At 33.9% G+C, this 20,403-nt stretch overlaps 2 protein-coding genes across 4 annotated transcripts in view; both read right to left on the bottom strand.

Moving 5' to 3' along the window:
- The window catches only part of septin15 (septin 15), a 59,875-nt gene extending 48,357 nt beyond the window's left edge, over positions 1–11,518 (bottom strand). The window contains exons 1-2 of one of the 3 annotated variants that reach the window (XM_056451522.1): positions 11,235–11,518; positions 5,482–5,581 (exon numbers count right to left, since the gene is read on the bottom strand). In XM_056451522.1, coding sequence (XP_056307497.1) covers positions 5,482–5,581; positions 11,235–11,273 — 139 coding nt within the window. In that variant the 5' untranslated portion in view covers positions 11,274–11,518. Of the gene's footprint in view, positions 1–5,481; positions 5,582–5,995; positions 6,155–11,234 lie in introns of those variants that run through there. The other 2 variants (XM_056451523.1, XM_056451524.1) reach the window with 2 other exon arrangements.
- Positions 11,519–16,485: 4,967 nt separating this feature from the next.
- LOC130219700 (C-C motif chemokine 8-like) lies at positions 16,486–18,919 on the bottom strand. The gene is made up of 3 exons (XM_056452159.1): positions 17,801–18,919; positions 17,020–17,149; positions 16,486–16,763 (listed from the first exon to the last, which is right to left on the bottom strand). Exons 1-3 carry the CDS (start codon positions 17,871–17,873, stop codon positions 16,655–16,657), a joined length of 312 nt encoding a protein of 103 aa, XP_056308134.1. The 5' UTR covers positions 17,874–18,919; the 3' UTR covers positions 16,486–16,654.
- Positions 18,920–20,403: the final 1,484 nt, after the last annotated feature.

The raw sequence follows: 20,403 nt of genomic DNA, 5'->3' as shown, positions 1-20,403 counted from the left end.
TCTGTACACGCCATTTAAAGTGACACTTCTACTGGGATTTTCACGCACAACCATCACTAGGGTTTACAGGAAATTGTCAGAAAAATAGAAAATATTCACTGAGCGGCAGTTCTGTGGGCACAAATACCTTGTAAATGCCAGAGGTCAGAGGAGAATGGCCAGACTGGTTCCAGCTATTAAAAAAAAGGCAACAGTAACTCAAATAACGTTAAACTCAAATAACTCGTTACAATCGAAGTATGCAGATGAGCATCTCTGAACGCACAACACATCCAGTCTTGAGGATACAGCAGCAGAAGACCACACCAGGTGCCACTCCTGTCAACTTAGGGCAGAAAACGGAGGCAACAATTCGCACAGGCTCACCAAAATTAAACAATAGAAGATTGGAAAAACGTGGTCTGGTCTGATAAGTCTCAATTTCTGCTGCAACATTCCGATGGTAGGGTCAAAACTTGGCATCAACAACAAGCAAGCATGGATCCATCCTGCCTTGTATCAACGGTTCAGGCTGGTGGTGATGATGTAATGGATATTTTATTTGCACACTTTGGGCTCATTAGTACAAATTGAGCATTGTGTCAATGTCACAGCCAACCTGAGTATTGTTGCTAACCATGTCCATCCATTTATGACCACAGTGTAACAATCTTCTGATGGCTACTTCCAGCAGAAAAAACAAGCCATGTCAAAGTGTGAATCATCTCAGACTGGTTTCTTGAACATGACAATGAGTTCACTGTACTCAAATGGCCTCCACAGTCACCAGATCTCAATCCAACAGAGCACCTTTGGGATGTGGTGGAACGGGAGATTCACATCATGGATGTGCAGCCTAAAAAAATCAGCAGCAACTGCGTGATGCTATCATGTCAACATGGACCTAAATCTCTGAGGAATATTCCAGTACCTTGTTGAATCTATAGCACAAAGGATTAAAGCAGTTCTGAAGGCACTAGTAAGGTATACCTAATAAAGTGGCCAGTGAGTGTATGTAAAATATAAACTATTCACTATTCTGTATGAAAATATTGTTGGTTACAGAATGCATTTTATGTATAAATGAAATAATAGGCAATCATCATCACTCCCATTACATCTACGAGCTTAAGCAGAACATTGTTTTAGAGGCTCTCCTTTTGTGATCCTAAAAAAGAAAGAAGGGCACACAGAAGTAGAACACTACCAAGGGTGATTAAATGACTCAATTTTCTTTTTGGGTGAACTGTATCCTCAAAAGCAACCACAACTAGCTTTCTAAAAACACTAGCATTGCACAGTTCTGCCATCAGATCAGCACATAGATCTCAAAAGGCTGGTCTACCAAACAGGAAACCCCAAACTAGACAACTGGCCTTTAAAACTGAAGTCGAGAACCAGTAAGAGACAAAAATACAGCTTGGAAGACGAGTAGAGGAGCACAGAAATAAAGAAATTATTCCACAGCAGAAAGCAAACCAACCGCAAGTGCTAATAGACAAAGAAATAACAGGTTACTATAGCGAGACGGTTATGTCACCAAAATCTATATATCCAATTCGCCTTTAGTCACAGCATCTAAACCGCAGAGAGAGAGAGAGAGAGAGTGTGTGATGGTGACAACAGTATTGATCATTCAAAAACACTCTTTAATGTGGGAACAAACTCATTCAGTCATTTCAAATATGTCAATATCCATCCAAGCCACGATTTTTTACTTGAAGCCAAACAGCATGCTGGTTTTACGTGTTTTCTACAATATGGTTATCATTTGTGTTTCTCGTCTATGTAAAATAAGACTTTATTCATTTATATAGCTGACTAATAATTTTGCATGTTCTATATACATCTTTATTTTCATTTTTGGCCTGTTTTTGTTCTGCTTCTCATTACAACATCAGCAAAATTTCACATTTGCATGAAAAAATAGAAGTAAAAGCTAGCATATTGCCTTGTTAGATGTTTTTTTAGATTCTTGCTTGCATATCTTGTGTTCAAGACCTTTAATGCAAAATTTAACAGTTAACACAATTAACCCTTTGTCACATTTTTCAGTGTGTGAATATATATATATATACACCTTTAATTGGAAAGGACAGTGGAGTTTACAGACAAGAAAGTATTGGGTTGTTGACCAATTTGGCATCGTACGATGTCTAATGTGAAACATTGCGATGGACGATGGCATCGTTGTCATAGGTGGCGGTGAATATTTAATTAATTCATAATGAATTAATTATTAGTAGCCTACCGTTTCAACTACCCGACCTGCATGGTCTTTGTTTTACCCATAACCAAATTAGAAATAAATAGTTACACACAAATGACCACCTGTCAATCAGTTTTTCCGTGGGACTCTGGGATGAATAGGCAGAGTGATCTGTGTCGTTATAATGGAGTCAACAAACTTTGTAAAAAAGGTGCACAACCAACAGCAACCAACCAACAGTACCTAAGGTTTTCACTAATATTACCAAGTACAAGTGTGAAAGTAAAAGACTGAAGCAGTGTACTGACGCTGTGACACGTTACCTGATAGATTCAAAAGACAGAAGAGTCGTTAGATAGAGACAAGATGAATTAAATATCACGTTTAACAACTACAGTGAGATGTGATCCAGCGGTACATCGTTGACAGACTATTTGACGTGCACTGCTTACTGGGCTGACTGCTGGAGCTCAGACACTGCATGACAGAGTTTGTGTGTGGTCATGTGATGTGCGTTTTCAGCTGTATAGTGTGAACAGAGAGATCTTTTCAGAAATGCTAGGTGAAACGCCAGTGTGGAAGTGGATCTTTTTAGTTAAAAAATGCCATTTTAAACTAAAACGTATTAGTGTAAACGGGGTTGTGTGTATTTTTGGCGAGCGGGTTGCTGCTGCGAAGAGTGGAGGTGCAGAGGATCACGATGCCAGCTCAGCATCATGATGTCTATTAGGCATCGGCGATGGATGATGGCATCATCTATCAACCCAACCCTAATTGGGAGCAGAGAGAGGGGAAGGGTCGACAAAGGACCTTGAGCCGGGAATCAAACTTAGGTCGCCATGAGCACCACGGTGCTGTATGTCAGCGCATTTAACCACTAGGCTATTAGCACCGTTCAGAGTGTATTTTATAATAATTATTAATTCTGTCTAAACCTGAGCTTATTTTGACAATCTACAGAAACACCATACGCATATATAATTTAGCACATACAGTTTAATTTGATTAGATTAGATTAATGCTAACGGAGTATTTCATGATGGCATAATTACACTCTAAAAATGTTTTATTTAACGGGTTATTTATTTAACCCAATGGTTGAGTTAAAAATGTTTGGTGCTTCGGTGGGTTATTTTTAACCTTTATTTGGTGATTTATTTAATAACTTTTCCAGTTGGGTTAAAGTTTTGAATTTCAACAGGCAACTAAAGACTATAGAATACACAAGACATGTCACTCGTTTAGTTTTGAATGGGGAAAACTGTAATGGTCAATATGGTGAATGAAGCCCCGCCTACTAGTACAGGAGCCAATCATCGATCGTTATAGACTGATGCAGAAGCTAGGACCAGACATGTGCTTTTAAGTCAGCTTTTTGTGGTCAACAAACACACTGGAATCTCAGCAAATACTTTCTTCACAGACATCAGAAATATATCCACATAAAGCTTGAAATATGTACTTTTAAATGAACCAAGTACACTTGAAAACAAAAGCTTTTTGGTTTTGTAATATGTATGAAATGAACGTGAGGTACAGTCAGTCCTGTCAAACGCACATCACATGACAACAACTACTCAAACGCCCACAAACTTGTAAACAAAGAGTCGCTGTCATTCAAAGATTCGCCATCAAGACTAAATTGTGAATTACTTCAAAATGTAATGCAGCGTGATCTGACGAATCATTATTCAGAGGATGATAATGTGCAGAACGTCCATAAATAAGGTTGGTGTCATGATTTTGTTCCTTTTAAGTGCGCATGCACATTAGCTCGGGCAATCTGAACATTTAGAAATGAAACTTATGAGACAGCTGTTGTTTATTTTAATGCAGATTCCAAATATGTAATGTAATCGTAAGTTTGGCAAACAGTTTTAGAGAATTTGATGTTTCCCCATTCAGACAGAATGTCCAAGCATACTGCCCGAAAGGCGTTTTAAAGATGGCCGCCAAGTGAAATGACTTAAAGGAACTTTGAGTGAACTGATTTAGCTGACACAGAACAGCTGTAATAATATGCGAGCATGATGTTGTTTTTGCAATATAACGTTTATTTAAGCTCTAACACAATAATATTGTTGCTATTTTTTATCAAATTACCTCTCTCCTTGTCGTGACTTTTTATATCTGTTTCACCAACTCTATTATTATTGATAATACAAGTGCGCGCTTCAGCCGATCTATATAAAATATATAAAAACGCTTTCTCTACCTCCCGTGGTCATCTCTACAGTTTTTTGGGGGCAAACGATAAACTTTTTAGTTAATTAAAGCTACACTGTAAAAAACGTAATGACAAACAGTCAAGACAACTAATATTTTTATCTTGCTTCAACTTATTTTAACAAGTTAATCAGGTTAACAAACATGTTTTGTTTTTAGTCAGTTTGATTGGTGTAAGTTGAGATGACTAGAAAAGTTTATTTGATTCAACAAAACAATCAAGGCAGAAATACTTTACAGTGTAAAACAAAACTAATACTAAATTCCTTGTTTAATAAAATGTGACTTGAAGACTCTGCAAATAATAATTTGAGAAATTTCTATCCATAGTTTCTATAAAAATAATTTCAGCTCACTGAAAATCATCATTTCTACTATATATACAACTTTTAATCAACTTTACAAGTTCCTTGTTTCACAATTCTGACTTCTGACTCACGTAATTCAGAAAAAAATGTCAGTGATATAAAATAAATATCTATAAAATGTACATAAGCATCACAAAGGCACTATATTAGGGCCACAATGCAATTGATAAACATGTAAACATCTTTTTCCCTCTACACTCAAATCCTTGCTGCTTGTTCAAAATACTCATTTAAATGAAGTTGAAACAACACAATTGTTAAGTTTTTTGGGGGGTACAATAATTTTTTCATGTCTAATCCACTTAAATTTGTAAAAAAAAATGATTAAGTGAACTTGATCAGTTTGTGTTGGAACAACATGAAAAAACTGTAGAACTCAGCATGTTTTACAATGTAATACACTGTAAAAAATGCAGGGTTCCACTCAATTGATTTGTGTTGGGGCAACATGAGTACATCAAGTTTAGATTTAAGTATATTAAACTTAAAACAATTAAGCTGCCCCCCCCAAAAAAATCCCAAGAATTGTGTTGCTTCTGCCTATTTTAGATAAGTAGTTTGAACAAGCAGCAAAATCACAAGTTTAAGTGCACATCAACCACAAATCCCCCACAACAATAACGTCTTATCAACCTGGATCAAGAGTCTATTTCCCAGAATTCTGTTCTCACAGGTGAGCAAAAGAATTTAGCAACTTACCGACAACCATGAGCGTGAACTCGAAGCCCCTCTTCACAGATTTCCTGTACACCTGGTTGGGGAGGTTGGCGAATCCAACATAACCCTCCAGATTCCTCTGCTGGAAGAAAAAACAGCCTTACTCCACATTCCTCTGATTAAAGAGCACAAACAGCTCCTCCATTACCGTTATCCCTCTCAAAACAGGGCTCAAGAGGACTTCAGACGCAAGACTGTGCTAATATTAACATTAGTTACAGTGGATAACGTCAAGCTAACATGCAGGGTATCCACAACAAAGGAGAACTAGGAATTAGACTAATTTGAGGATCAGTGTAAAGCACATACAACACACTGAAAACTGCTACTAAATAACCAACTAAAATTAAATTAAACGATTAAAATAATTTTCAATAACTCAAACTTAGAAAAATGTATAAAAAATTAACAGAATTGAGGGAAAAATTTTGGAAACCCAAAAGCCAATAGGGAAAAGGAAGGATTGCATGGGATTTTGCGACAAACAGACAGTTACGTTTTGTATCAATTCCATCATGAGCTCTATATCATCATGCAGACAGTGAATTTCGCTCCAGATGACGGTCAGTGCTTTGTCCAGCTGTATGCTGTCCTTCTCCATCCCTTTCTCTGCATGGTTTTCCGTCTCTTGTAATCTCATGTTCTTGGAAGTCGAAGCACACGCTACGCGAGGCAAACACAATTGATCGCTTTACTTTAGTTCCGCGGAGCTTCTCATGCATGGTGGGCCAATGGAAAACTAAATAGTAGGGGCCATTCTGATCATTTAGAGAGATGGATATTTTGAATGGGGAGGGCTAGACCATTTTTTTGATGTGAATGAATTGCCATGATCATGTTTTTGATTTATAAACCATTACAACGGTACCATACTGGTAGCATATTGGGATAATGTGATGACATTGTGAAATCTTGTCATAAAAATGGAATTTACTGTGTTTAACCCTGAATGTCAGGGACTTTAGCAAGTTTTGGATTATAAAACATTTCTGTACATCTAAGTAATTTGCAATGCAAGCTAATCATTATATTATGGAAACACAAAAACTCACAGCATTTTCATGACAAAGTTAAATCAAACTTTTTGACGTGAAGTAAATGAGTCAAAACATATTGTAAACCTCCAAAATCAAACAAAAAGTGCTCAGTGGTAGCTTAATTAATGTGTCGGTGCTCTTTGGGTAAAGGATTCATCAGAATAAACAGCGAAAATAAGTCCAAGGCAGTTGAAAAAAAAAGTGGAGACAGCATTAAAAAGATTTAACTTTTTAATTTTTTCTTCCACATTTTTCGAGTGGTTTGGACACATTTGTTGCGTTTAATCATATTATAAAGCTTTCTTAAAAATTTATATAAACTAAAATTGTACTGATTAGACCAGAAATTTTTATTCAATCATTAAAATTAAATACCAAAAATGAAAATGGGACAAATTCTTAAAAGAATTACACATTAAAATAATGTCTGCGACATTATCAATAAAGTTATGAAAGAATTTAATATACTTAAAAATATAATTGCAAAAACATTTAACATTTTTACCCATTTCTCACCAAAATAACCAATTTAGTAACATGGTTAAATGTGCGGTGGCCGAGAGAGCTTAACCTACTGCAATTTAAAACACATGTAATTACAAAACGCCAGCAAATTGAGAAAAGATCTTCATCAGTTTGACTAATCCTCACAACACATTTTTTAAAAATGCGCTGCATTGTCACACAATGCAAACATTTCATGAAAATGCACTGCATTTTCTTACAACACAACTTGAAATGTTTCAAGGAAACTCAAAAATGTGATTGACCTGACTATTTAGGATATGGTTATTTAGGCTAATAAATACTAAAGACAAGGGAATCTGGATGTAAAAAAAAACCTCACCTTTTAAAGATCAACTTCACTGAGCAATAGTCACGACACAGTGGCGTCTGTCACGTTTTTGGGCCCCCTTGAAACATTTCCGTTGTGTTCCATTCTTTTTGTGTCGTGAGAAAATGCAGCACGTTTTAGTAAAATGTTTGCGTTGTGAGAAAATGCAGCCCTTTTCATTAATTTGTTTGGATTGTGGGAAAATGCAATGTGTTTTTTTTAATGTGTATGCATTTTTTCTGCACATGCGTTGTCAGATTTCTTAATTTGCTGGTTTTTTTTGTAATTGCATGTGTTTTCTTAAATTGCAGCACGTTGAGCATTGTCGCCCACCATATAAATGTAATCTTTCACCACATATCTATTTTAATAAATTGTTAAAATGCATTCATTGCTAAAATTCACATTTGTGGATGGCCAATAAGGCCAGCTATTTAAATAATATTCAAAACAATTTAAATTAATAAAAATGTACTGTCCGTTGGCATAATTTTCAGAAAATAGTTATCATATTGGACTAAATGATGTCTTTGAATCTCAGTACGTCACTAAAATTCATCCATGAATTATTAATTACAGAATTTTTGATTTGTGAACTACCCCTTGAGGCTTTTCTAATGAATCAGGCACAAAGCCTCTGAGAGAGTTTACCAACACTGATGCTCCAAAATGCAATTGCGTCTTCTCCAAATCTATATAATTCATACAGCAGTCTATAAATAGCCATGCTCTGTGAACCGCTCAGGGCATTTTCCATGCTTTCGCTCTGGAAGCGCTCTTACGTAACTCCAAATTGATGTCATGGTTCATCACCGCAAACAATAAACATCTGACCAAACAACAGAATCGAATAATTGATCGTCAAACACTTCTTGTTAGACTGAAGCATGCGAATGATGTAGGCGACAAAGCAGTGTGGATGTTCAATTCAGAACAACTCCAACATTTATGCAATTCAATCATTAACCCTAAATATAAATGACTTCTAAACAAAGCATTCGATAACAAATCAATAACTAGCATCTCAAAATAAATCCTGCTAGGTTGTTTTTCATAACAAACGATGATTTCCTGAGCCATTTTTCCTATTGCTTCCAACCAAATGGTCCCATGTTGATCTTAAGCGGATATATGAAGTACGCTTCCTTCAAGTTCACACAGTCAGTATTGTGATATATGCTTGGTGACAGTTTTTGGCCGCTGTTCTCTCTCGAGCCCCATTGAAATGCATCTCCACTCACTGCTCTCTCCGCCAGAGAGCTGAGCATCAAGCTTAGAGAGCCTGTCATTCTCATTCGCTTCTCCAAACAGCTATTAGCAGGCCAACTATTTCCCACTCAAAACACATTTGCATGCATCTGCAATCACAATCATCTGTCCCGAAGAATATGATGATTACCATTGCACACTTAACCTCAACATATTAATACATGTGTGAGGCCCTCAACTGTAATCAGACCTGAAGACATGTAGGTTTGCCTTTAAACTGTGGGATTTCAAAAAAAGCCACAGCTTAATTCTGTGGAAATCTTAATCTCAGAAACATTTATATCATCATGTTTGTAACAAAAATGTTGCTTCAGTTTAAATTTGTGGTCATTTTTTTTTATCTAAAATTTCCTAGTTCTCATTTGATTTGGTTGAATGTACAAGGTTTTACTACCCAAGCTAAGGCACATGATTAAATTAGCTTTTTTCAAAAGTTAGTAATTAACAAAATCCAGAGAGCTTTTGATCATCATTGGGCTCTGAAGCTTCTTTTCATCAGGAAAGCTTAATTATGGCAAGCTGTTTTCTCATTTACTTAATAACTAACGATATCTTTTAAATTGGTATTGTTTACGTTGTTATTGTGCGAGTAAAGGTTGATTTATACTTCTGCGTTAAGCACACCTCGCATCGCATATAGCCCTCGCCGATGCTGAGGTGCACCTTTCAAAAAATGCACGTTACAACGACGCATAGCGCAAGCTCTGTAATTGGTCGTCTTGGTAGCGATGACAAGTACGGGCGATGCTGAGAGCCGCGAGCCCGATGGAGTGAGTGTTTACAAGCGTCAAGTCACGTAAAGGAACTCCAGATGGAGACTTTTGTTTTGTGTTTACCTTATGATTAAAGTTGTTGCATGTCCGCCAGTTCCCGCCTCAGAATGAGTGAATTTGCCAGCTAGCGTTTTGAAAATATGTTATTGGAGACCGAGCAACACAAACAGCGTGCAAAAGTATAGACACACAACTACACCAAGGCAGGCACTGTTGGTCATGAGGATCACTCAGTGTGGAAGTATAAACTAGCCCTAAGTTACATACAAAGTCAATGGAAATGTCTGACTAGAGGTGAATTTTTGATGTGCGGTGAGAATTACATGGTGTGTTTGCTGTGAATGTGTGGAATTTGCGACAACCCTGTCTTTCGAGATCAAAAAAGTTGTGAAATTTTCCGTGAGGGGAAAAACATCCCATGAGTAAACTAGGGCAAGTGACAATGTGAAAAAATATAATAAAACTAGAAAAATTAGAAGTGCAAAATCAGAATTCTGAGGTAAAAAGACGGAAATGTGAAACGCAAACTCAAACACAAAGGTATGAAAAGACAGTCTATTTAGTATAATAATGAAAGAAATATAAAGAGCTAATAGTAAAGTAATGGTAAGCTAAGAGAATGAATACTATTGAGGTAAAGTTGGTCTTATATTCACAGAATCAGACTTTCTCCTTAATAATATAGTTACAGTAGTTGTGAAAATTTCAGTGAGGGGAAAAACATCCTGTGAGTAAACTAAAGCAAGTGATGATGTGCTCTGCGTTTGATGTGAAACCAGCGTTATAAAAATTAACCATGATTTTATTTTTAATAATAACCTTTTTTTGCTCTATTTACCAGAGATTAACCCCTGTATCCAAGTTAGTTAAACATGCCATGCTATATTGTAACATGAGCTGTGTAGGCTAAATCTCACAATTTTACATCTCACAATTCATAATTTCTTCCACAAAAAATGCCTTTTCAAACTATAGAATTGTAATTATGTGTCTGTACTCTCCATAAAATAACTGTGAGAAAAAAATCAAGGTTTAGAGAAAATAAATCTAATAAAATGAGCAAACTCAGAATTCTGAGGTAAAAACACAGAAATATGAGACAGAAATATGTAAAGTTGTTTTTTTATTCACACGTTCAGACTTTCTCCTTAATAATATAGTTACGTATATTCAAAGTAGTGTAGTGAACAATATATAGACTATGTCACAAGTTGTCACTGAATGATAAAACCAACCTTACCTTAATATGAGTACTAGATAACACTGGAAAGTATCAAATATTGAGGTAAAGTTGGTTTTATATTTATATTTATCGCATTCATTCAGTGATAACTTTTGACATGCTCCCTATATTGTTTAACGCACCACGCTACTTTAAATATTTAGTCTAAAATCAAATGCAAGTATGACTTCAAATCAACATTAGCACTATTTAATTGAATGTGAACAATGTTGTACTTTGATAGCTACTTCCTGCTAATATGATCTCCCTATTTAGAATTAGCAAATACTGTTCTGACACTCTTCTGAAATGATATTATTAAGCATAAAGTCTGGATGAGGTAAAATAAAACTAACTTTACCACAGTGTATCAAATGAATCGCTTTGAGCGCAATTAAGAGTATAAAAAAAAATAATTGCTAGATACTTTTAAGCAATACATGTGAAAGCGGCTTGCCACAACAGATGAATGATTAGCGACCAGTCACGCTAGGAATCATCTCGCCCACCACCATGCAAATACACGAATCAATAACCCTGGTGTGTTTTAAATGCATTATCTCCTCAGATTTAGACAAATGAATGAATCTTGTACTCACTGCAACGCTGGACACAGCTGAGTCGGGTCTCTCGATCATTGTCCTGTGACAACACCCACTCTGAATCCCAATAGATCAGGCATAAAAAGATGAGTCGACTCTAATAAAAAAGCGGTCGAGTGCAGGAGCGGTGACGGACCCTTACGGCGGACTCGGGCTTGGACTAAATGAATGGCTTTTTGGGGAAGGTAAACGTGCAGGAGACGAAAACAAGCATGCGAGCATCGGCCGGGGGAAATGTTACAACGCTGCGAGCATGAACGGCGATTGTCCTCCTCCAAAAGATCTCTATTCCTATTGGACACCGAATGGACGCTTGTGGCGATGTCATATAATCCCGCCCATTCTCCAATTTCATTGGCTGACTGGATACTACTATGAATTGTGGTATTTGTAGTTACGGGTAGGAGGATCCGATGGATACCGAAATATTTCTACTCATAATAAAAATATTTTAGAAATAAGAAATGTCAGTATGTAGATGTCAAAAGAAAGTAAAATATATATATATTTTTACCATATTTCGGATAACAGATTATAAGATAATTCATTTAATCTATAATGAAGTGGCCGCGTGTGCCCTCAAGTGGAATAATCAAATAGTACTTCAGTGATAAGATAAAATTGGTTTTATATTCACACATTCGGACTTTCCCCTTAATAATATAATTTCATAAAAGTATTCTTTGCAGCAGCCAACGGCTATCAAAATACAATGTTCACAGTCAAATACACACTGCTAATGTTTTGAAGTCATACCGTTTTGAAGTCAGGTCGAATACTCGAAGTACCATGGTAAACAATATAGGGGGAATATCACAAGCATTTTTACAATCATTGGTCACAAGTTGTCCCTGAACAAATGTGTGAATGTAAAACCAACTTTACTCCAACCTTAAAATTTTGCTATTTTGTTTATAATAATAATAATAATAATAATAATAATAATAATAATAATAATAATAAGCCTATTAATATCCTATTTTTATATTACATGTTTGTTTATTAACCCTTTAACTGCGCCACCAAAAAAAAACGTTTGCATTTCATTTCTTAACTCCTAATGTCGCTAGTTAACACACTCAATGCATTTTTAACACATCCCATAATTTCTAAAAGATCAACATTTTCAAAATAGTTAACAAATCGGTTTATGTTAAAAGTACAGGAATTAATACATATTTCATATATTACACATTTCTTTAAACTGTAATGAAGTAGCCCACGTGTGCCCTCAAGTGGAATAATCAAATAGTACTTGCAGTGATTAGATAAAGTTGGTTTTATATTCACACACTGGGACTTTCTCCTTAATAATATTATTTCATAAAAGTATTATTTGCAAATTCTAATAAGTGCAATCATATTAGCAGCCAACGACTATCAAAATACAACATTGTTTACAGTCAATTAATTAGTGCTAATGTTGTTTTAAAGTCATACTTACATGTGATTTCAGAGTACCATATTCAAAGCACCATGGTAAAGAATATAGGGAGCATGTCACAAAGTGTCACTGACTAATGTTTGAATGTAAAGCCAAATTTATCCCAATCTTTCACTTTTGCTATTTTGTTTATAATAATATTATATGCCTAATAATATCCTATTTTTTTAGATTACATGTTTGTTTATTAACCTTTTAACTGCGCCACCAGGAAAACAATTTTTGGAATTCATTTCTTAACTCCTAATGTCGCTAGTTAACACAATCCATGCATTTTTATTTCAACACATTAAATACATTTCTCTAAAAAATCAACTTCTACCAAATGGTTAATATGTTGGTTTATGTAAAATGTACTGGAATGAATACATATACTACAAAAAAAAAAAGAAAATATGAAGTGCAAGACTAATTTATTTAAAAATATAATCAAAATAAAACATTTTTGAATACTAAATCATCTTTATTTTCTGAAGTATGCCATAAAATATTTCAGATTGTCATTTAACATGATTTCCTGAAACCAAAATTGAGTGTAGTAATGCAACAGGATTATGTTTGTTTGATTTTATTGTAAACTAACAATGCTGTGTAGCGTAAACCATTATTTAAAAGTCATTCTTGACTGTTATGAAATAAAATAACTTTAACAGTCACTATTTAAAACAGTTAAAATATGGTCAATCATTTGGTAGAGCAAGCAGTTAAGTACCTTAAATATGTCTATACACGTTGCTTTTCAGGAGGTTTACTTGAAAACAGCATATTTGTATTAGCATATTTGAAGTATATATTATATGTGATAAAACCATTTCCTAAATCAGGGCTTTCATAGTTTTAGATACTACAAGACCCCCCCCCCCCCCAACTCTTAAAAGGCATCTAGTTAATGAATAAAGACACTAATTATACTCTGAAAGAATAACAATTAGGTCTAAAATATTAATTGGGGGCATCACAGTGGCACAGTGGGTAGTATGATTGCCTTACAGCAAGAAGGTCGCTGATTCGAGCCCCGGCTGAATCAGTTGGCATTTCTGTGTGGAGTTGACATGTTCTCCCCATGTTCCGCTGTATAACACATATGCTGGATAAGTTAGCGGTTCATTCTGATGTGGAATAAAAAGACTAAATCGAAGGAAAATGAATAAATGAATTTAAGTTGTATACAGTTGCAATCAGAATTATAAAATTTCCTGAATTATTAGCCCTCCTGTTTATTTTTTCCCCTAATTTCTGTTTAACGGACACATTTCTTAACATAATAGTTTTAATAACTCATTTCTAATAACTGTTTATTTTATCTTTGCCATAAAGAAAGTAAATTATATTTTACTAGATATTTTTGAGGACACTTCTACACAGCTTAAAGTGACATTTAAAGGCTTAACTAGGCTAATTAGGGTAACTAGGCAGGTTAAGGTATAATGATGGTTTGTTCTGTGCTATCGAAAGAAATATAGCTTAAAGGGGCTAATAATTTTGACCTTAAAATGTTTTTTTTTTTATTTAAAACTGATTTTATTCTAGCCAAAATAAAACAAATAAGACTTTCTTCAGAAGAAAAAATATTATCAGACATGATGTGAAAATTCCCCTGCTCTGTTAAACATGATTTAGGAAAATTTAGGATTTAGGAAGATCTTATGAAGGAAGGTTGTTCGGTAGTTTTAGGACAACTTTGATGAAAGGTTTTGATCTACTTTAAAAAGTTTACAACTGTATATTAATTTTAGACAGAATTTACTTGAATCATATTCAAAAATATTTCACTAAATCAGCAACGTTTTTATTAGTAATAATAATAATATAGCTCCATAAACAAACTTTGAGATTGTTTTATATTAAAATATAGACATTGAGTTCAACACATTTTATTGATATACATTATAACTATTATTAATAAAAGTCTAAAAGTATCAGATACACTACAAAAGCTCTATTTAATTGTCATTATATATATATATATATATATATATATATATATATATATATATATATATATATATATATATATATATATATATATATATATATATATATATATATATATATATGCGTTATGTGTGGAGAGATGAAGAAAACATCTTCCAAGTTTTATATTGGTGAGTCTGAAGCTGTTTTCTGATCTATGGCGTTCATGGCCGTCTGGACCTTATCGTCTGGATTCCTACAGAGATGTCTCTTCGTTGTTGTTACGAACCTAAAGCAGTTGAGAATAAAAGAATAAACATGAGTATGGAGTGAAAATATAATGTTAGTAGTAGCTAACAAAGATGTATGTCTAAATAGAGGATATATGACGGGGCAGGAGCTGTGTGTCCAGTAAAAAGACTCCAGTCGATTCAGAGGAATTCGGCTGTTACTTCCTTCAAAGCAGCAGTTTGAGGCAACGTGCTGACTTGAAACGTGAAATATTCACCTCTAAAATTCATCACGTTTTATTTATAGATACAGTTAGGCTATGCCAAAATTATAAAGAGACAAGTTAAATGTATTTTAGTTTGTTTAAATTAGACAATCTGGAGCTGCGAACGTTTTAATCGAGATTTGATATAATCAAATCAGTCACCAGATGAGGAATCCGGCAGCGCGCACCACATCACCACACACACTAACAATAATAATGGAGTCTTCATTCTGCAGCTATGAGAAACCACAGGAGAATGTCCGATAAGCAAACAATCTGTTTTAAAAACTATCCGAAAAGTAATTACTGTGTCCCAATCGAAGTTTCCCAAAGTTACTCGAATGATCCACTGTCTATTTCTGATAGAAACGTGACGTAGTATTAGGCAATATTTAGACACAGAATAAACAGACCAGAGAAACAGATTTCAGTATGTCAACAGTGTGATATCAGACAGAAAAAAGTAGCAAATGTTTAAAACTTTACTGAATTGGGAGTACAGATTTTGAGACGATTCAAATAACAATTTACGCGTGCCATCTAGTGGAGAACAGAAATGTAAAATGATAGATTAAAATAAATAGACCTCATAAATTAAATATAAAAGAGCATTTATTTCTAAAGGGCTTCATTTGAAGAAATTTACCGAGAGACACAAAACACTGTTCATCAAATTAACCAAACACTGTTTCAATTCATTTTTATTGACATATTTGTAGTACCAGAATAATTATTATAAACTGATACTTTACATAATTGAATAAAACAGTTTCATAAACGGGGATTTTAAATGTTTATGCCACACAGGTTATTATTTTGCGAGGAACCCCCATTCTTTAGAGTAAAAGGCAAGACCCACTTTATACTGTGAAGGAATAATATTATAAACAGGTAAATAATATTTGTTAAATATTTAATGCTTGCAAAACATTACATTTTCTCTTCAATTATATTATTGATTATTTTAATTTAAGCAGCATTTATAAAAAATGGAGTATTTATAATTATTACTATTATGATCATATTTAATTATATTTATTAATGAGGCTATTATAGGTATTTGATCATTTTAATGGATTGTTTCATTTATTTGTTTATTAAAATATACTGTCTGATTATTTTAATCTAATTTAGTAATTGTTTATTGTTAATATTTTATATATACATTTTTAATTGTACTGCAATTGTGTAATACATTTAATTAATCAATAATGTTTATTTTATTCTCCTCCAAATATTTTTTCAGCCACTGGTTTGAAAAGCCCTGAACTAAACTACTACATAAAGATACATTTGAATAGTAGACAAAATAATTAAGCAAATCTTAATATTTGACAACTAACACGAAAATATTTTAAATTAGTAATAAAAATAAGGCTCATTCAAAGCTTGGATGAGATCAGTGAGATTTATTGACACACAAACAATAAAAATCAACACATTTAAAAAAAATAATGCAATATATACATTACAATAACATAAAATATTCTGCAACTTTATTTTACAAATGTTCATATGTATGGGCAATGTATCTGAGCAGGGGCAGAAAACTGCTTTCGAGTTTCACTTTGGTGAGTTTGAACCCGGTTTCTTGTCTATGGCTTTCATACTCTTCTTCACCCACTCATTTTCTGGATTCATACAGAAATGTCTCTTTGCTGTTGTAACAAGCCTAAACCAGATGTGAATAAAGCATTAGTATGAGTATGGATTGAAAATAATTTGTTAGCAGTGTTTCTCAACCATGTTTCCACCAGCTCTGTACATTTTCCATGTCTCCTTAACCAAACACACCTGATTCAGATTATCACCTCATTAGCAGAGACTAAAAAGACCTGTAATTTGTGACAAAGGAAACATCCAAAACATGCAGTGTTGGTGGTCCTGTAGGAACGTGGTTGAGAAACACTGATATAGAGGATACTCACACAATGTGTCTGAAGGGGCAGATGCTGCTTGTCCAGTAATAAGACTCCAGTCGATTCAATGGAATTCTGCTGTTACTGCCTTTACCAAAGCAGCAGACACTGATCGAGGCATCACCAGACAATGGCTGACCTGAAAAAGTGAAACGTTCACTTGTAAAATTGAACACATTTTTAATTATCGAAGATTTTAAAACTAAAATGGGCTAAATGGACTAAAATAGGCTAAAATGGTTAGATATTTTCAAAAAGAGAAGACTAAAAACGTTTTCTAGAATAACAATACCACCCTTCTTAACCCAGTGGATTGATTAAAATAAGAACTGAACATTTTTTTTGTGTATTACGAGTTGATGTAATCATGTTTGAATATGCAAATGAGGCATGAAATGCTTTACGCCAGTGGCTCTGTGTTGATGCTATATATAGATTATACTGTATGTATGCTAAATAACATGAATCCGTGAAGAAGCAACCGTCAAGCTCTTAATTATTAATAAAACAATTTAAAATGTAAAGTATATTGTAATTAAAAACATAGACATAAACTAGTAAAGTGTGATAATAGAAAGACTTTGAAGTGTGTTTTGCATGTCTTCTTTCTATTAGACTGAAAAAAAAACAATGAAAAATCCCACAAATTCCCAAAATCTCAAAATTGAAAGGTAGGCTACACACACACACACACACACAAAACTGTTTTAATGTGTCTGTCCTTCCAATGGAGAATCTGGAACTGAAAATTGTTTCCATCCCATAAAAGAGAAGAGATTATCTCACTCACCATCTGAGGATTGAGGCAGAAGAGCACAGCACAGCACTGCAAACAGTAAAGCAGTCTTCATGATGATCTTCATCCTCCAGGTATGATTGATGAACCAGCTGAGAGAGAATAAGTGAGTCTGAGGTGAACTGCCAGAGCTCCATTATATAGAGAGAGACGACCCGTTAATGTCAATTCTGAAAGAATTCCCCTGCTCTAAATCTCTGGATCAGTGACGCAAACTTTTCTGAGTACAAGCCGCTAATCTTCCTCTGCATTTTTAAAGTGCAATATATAAATTTAGATTATTCAGCATAGTGTAAACTACAAAGGAAATACCCCGAGCCTACAGTACTGTCTAATCATGGAAGCTTTCTAATTAAAATGACCTCCTACAAATATCTAAATAGAGATGCTCTGCGTGTGAAAGTGACCAGTGTGTTTCTCTTCGCTCATCAGCTAATTAAAGTTAGAGTGAGCGTCATCCTGAAAGTGAAATAAACACTCAGACTAACTTGAGTTCCAATAATTGTATTGATTCACATTTCTCTCTATCAACAGTTAAAACATTTCAGTAACATTATCTCTGCAATATATTCAGTATATTGTGTGGATCATTTGGATCACAGTATTCTATATATTTCATAATTTTTTAAAAACAAACAGTTTAGGGCAACATATGAAATATTTTAGGTAGTGCTGTGGATGTTTCCCAGAGATGGGTTGCGGCTGGAAGGGCATCCGCTGCGTAAAAATGTGCAGGATAAGTTGACGGTTTATTCCGCTGTGGCTAAGCCGGATTATTAAAGGGACTAAGCTGAAAAGAAAATGAATGAATGATATTTAATACAGCATTATATTTCACAGTATTTCCAATAATATTTTATCTTTTAGAGGAAGTCTTATTTGTTTAATTTCAGCCAGTTTTTTTTATTTTTCTAAAACCATTTTAATGTCAATATTATTAGCTTTCGTAAGCAATTTTTTCCCCAATAGTCTACAGAACAACTTGCCTAGTTAACCTAAATAACTTAGTTTAACCTTTAAATGTCACTTTAAGCTGTGTAGAAGTGTCTTGAAAAATATCAAGTCAAATATTATTTACTGTCATCATGGCAAAGATAAAATTAATCAGTTATTAGAGATGAGTTATTAAAACTATAGGAAAAATCCTCCCTCCATTTAACAGAAATTAAGTAAAATATAAAAGCATTATAATTGAACAGCTTTGCTAATAATTCAGACTTCAGCTGTATATTCCCCAAGTTTCAAATGCAGCTTTAAAAAATGCAGTTTTGTTATTGGCATTGACGATTCAAGAGACTTTAACATTCATGGAACCATTCAATTCCACAAAAGACTCTTTAGATCATGGTTCTTTGAAGAATCTCTCACTTTAAGACCATTTGAGGAATCAGAACAGTGGCGTCACTGTAAAAAATTGTTAGTTCTTCCTGGAAACCTAATTTTTAAGAGCATAAAAATAATATCTATATTTCAGAAATACAATTAAAACATTTTAATTTTGTTTTAATGAAGAAAAAAATCTTGTGAACATGTAGATTAACATTTATAAAGTGTCCTAATTAATCTAGTTAGCTGAAGTAAGCACAACACAGTGTCAGAAACATGAATAAAACCTTCACTCTCCAGGTATGATTTCCCTCAAGGGATTAAGATGTGATGATTATGTACCGCCAGTATAGATCATAGAAAGAAATACTCTTTTTTTTGCTGATTCTCTAAACCAGTAGCAGCCTTCTTCTGGGCAGAAAATACCACTGGGCCTTAACTTGAACACTCTTGCTTTTCTCCTCCCTGAAGATGTTAGGTGTTAAAATGTAAGTGCTATTTTCATATAGGAAATACCCTATACATCTATCTATAGGCTATCACAGGCGTCAAACATGCTGCTCGCAAAGGTGAAACAACTTTAACAGCATCAAGTGACATCAGCAAAATGACACACAGAAGCCATTGACACATGATATCAAATTGAATTATAGTTAAACATCCATGATTTGGTTTGTAAGACACTAGTCCCTAAAAATTGCTGTAAAATTTAAAGTATTGGCATACTTTAAAATTTACAAGAGCACTGCAAATTAACAATCACAATTGCACTGTAGTTTTACAACACAAGTGTAATGATTATCTAACAGTGCACTTGTACATTTTATAGTGCAAATTGTTTGCGAATAATTTGTTAAGATATTTGTACTAATTAATAATTATTATAACTGCTACTTGGGAGAATTTAATAAAACATTTACATAAACAGGGCTTTCAAACTGTTTTGCCACACAGGCCCAAATATGATCATTCAGGAACCCCAGTAAAGTAACAGACAAAAGCAAATTTATAGAGTGAAATAATATTATAAATGGGTGTTAAACATTATTTCATGTTTAGAAAACATTATTATATTGTTCTATGATTGTCTATTAAAATATTGTAAATTATTTTAATTTAAGCAGCATTTACTTAAAACATTGTATTTTTTATGATGCCCTATTATAATTATTTGATTATTTTAGCATTTTTATTTGTTTATTAAAATAGTTTGATTATTTTATTCTAATATAAAATGTTTGTTTATTTTTTAGGTATGTATTGTCATTTTA

The sequence above is a fragment of the Danio aesculapii genome, chromosome 25, assembly GCF_903798145.1.
Source record: "Danio aesculapii chromosome 25, fDanAes4.1, whole genome shotgun sequence".
Taxonomy (NCBI): Eukaryota; Metazoa; Chordata; class Actinopteri; order Cypriniformes; family Danionidae; genus Danio; species Danio aesculapii.
Note: the sequence above shows the minus strand (reverse complement) of the source record. Positions and strands in the feature narration are given on the sequence as shown.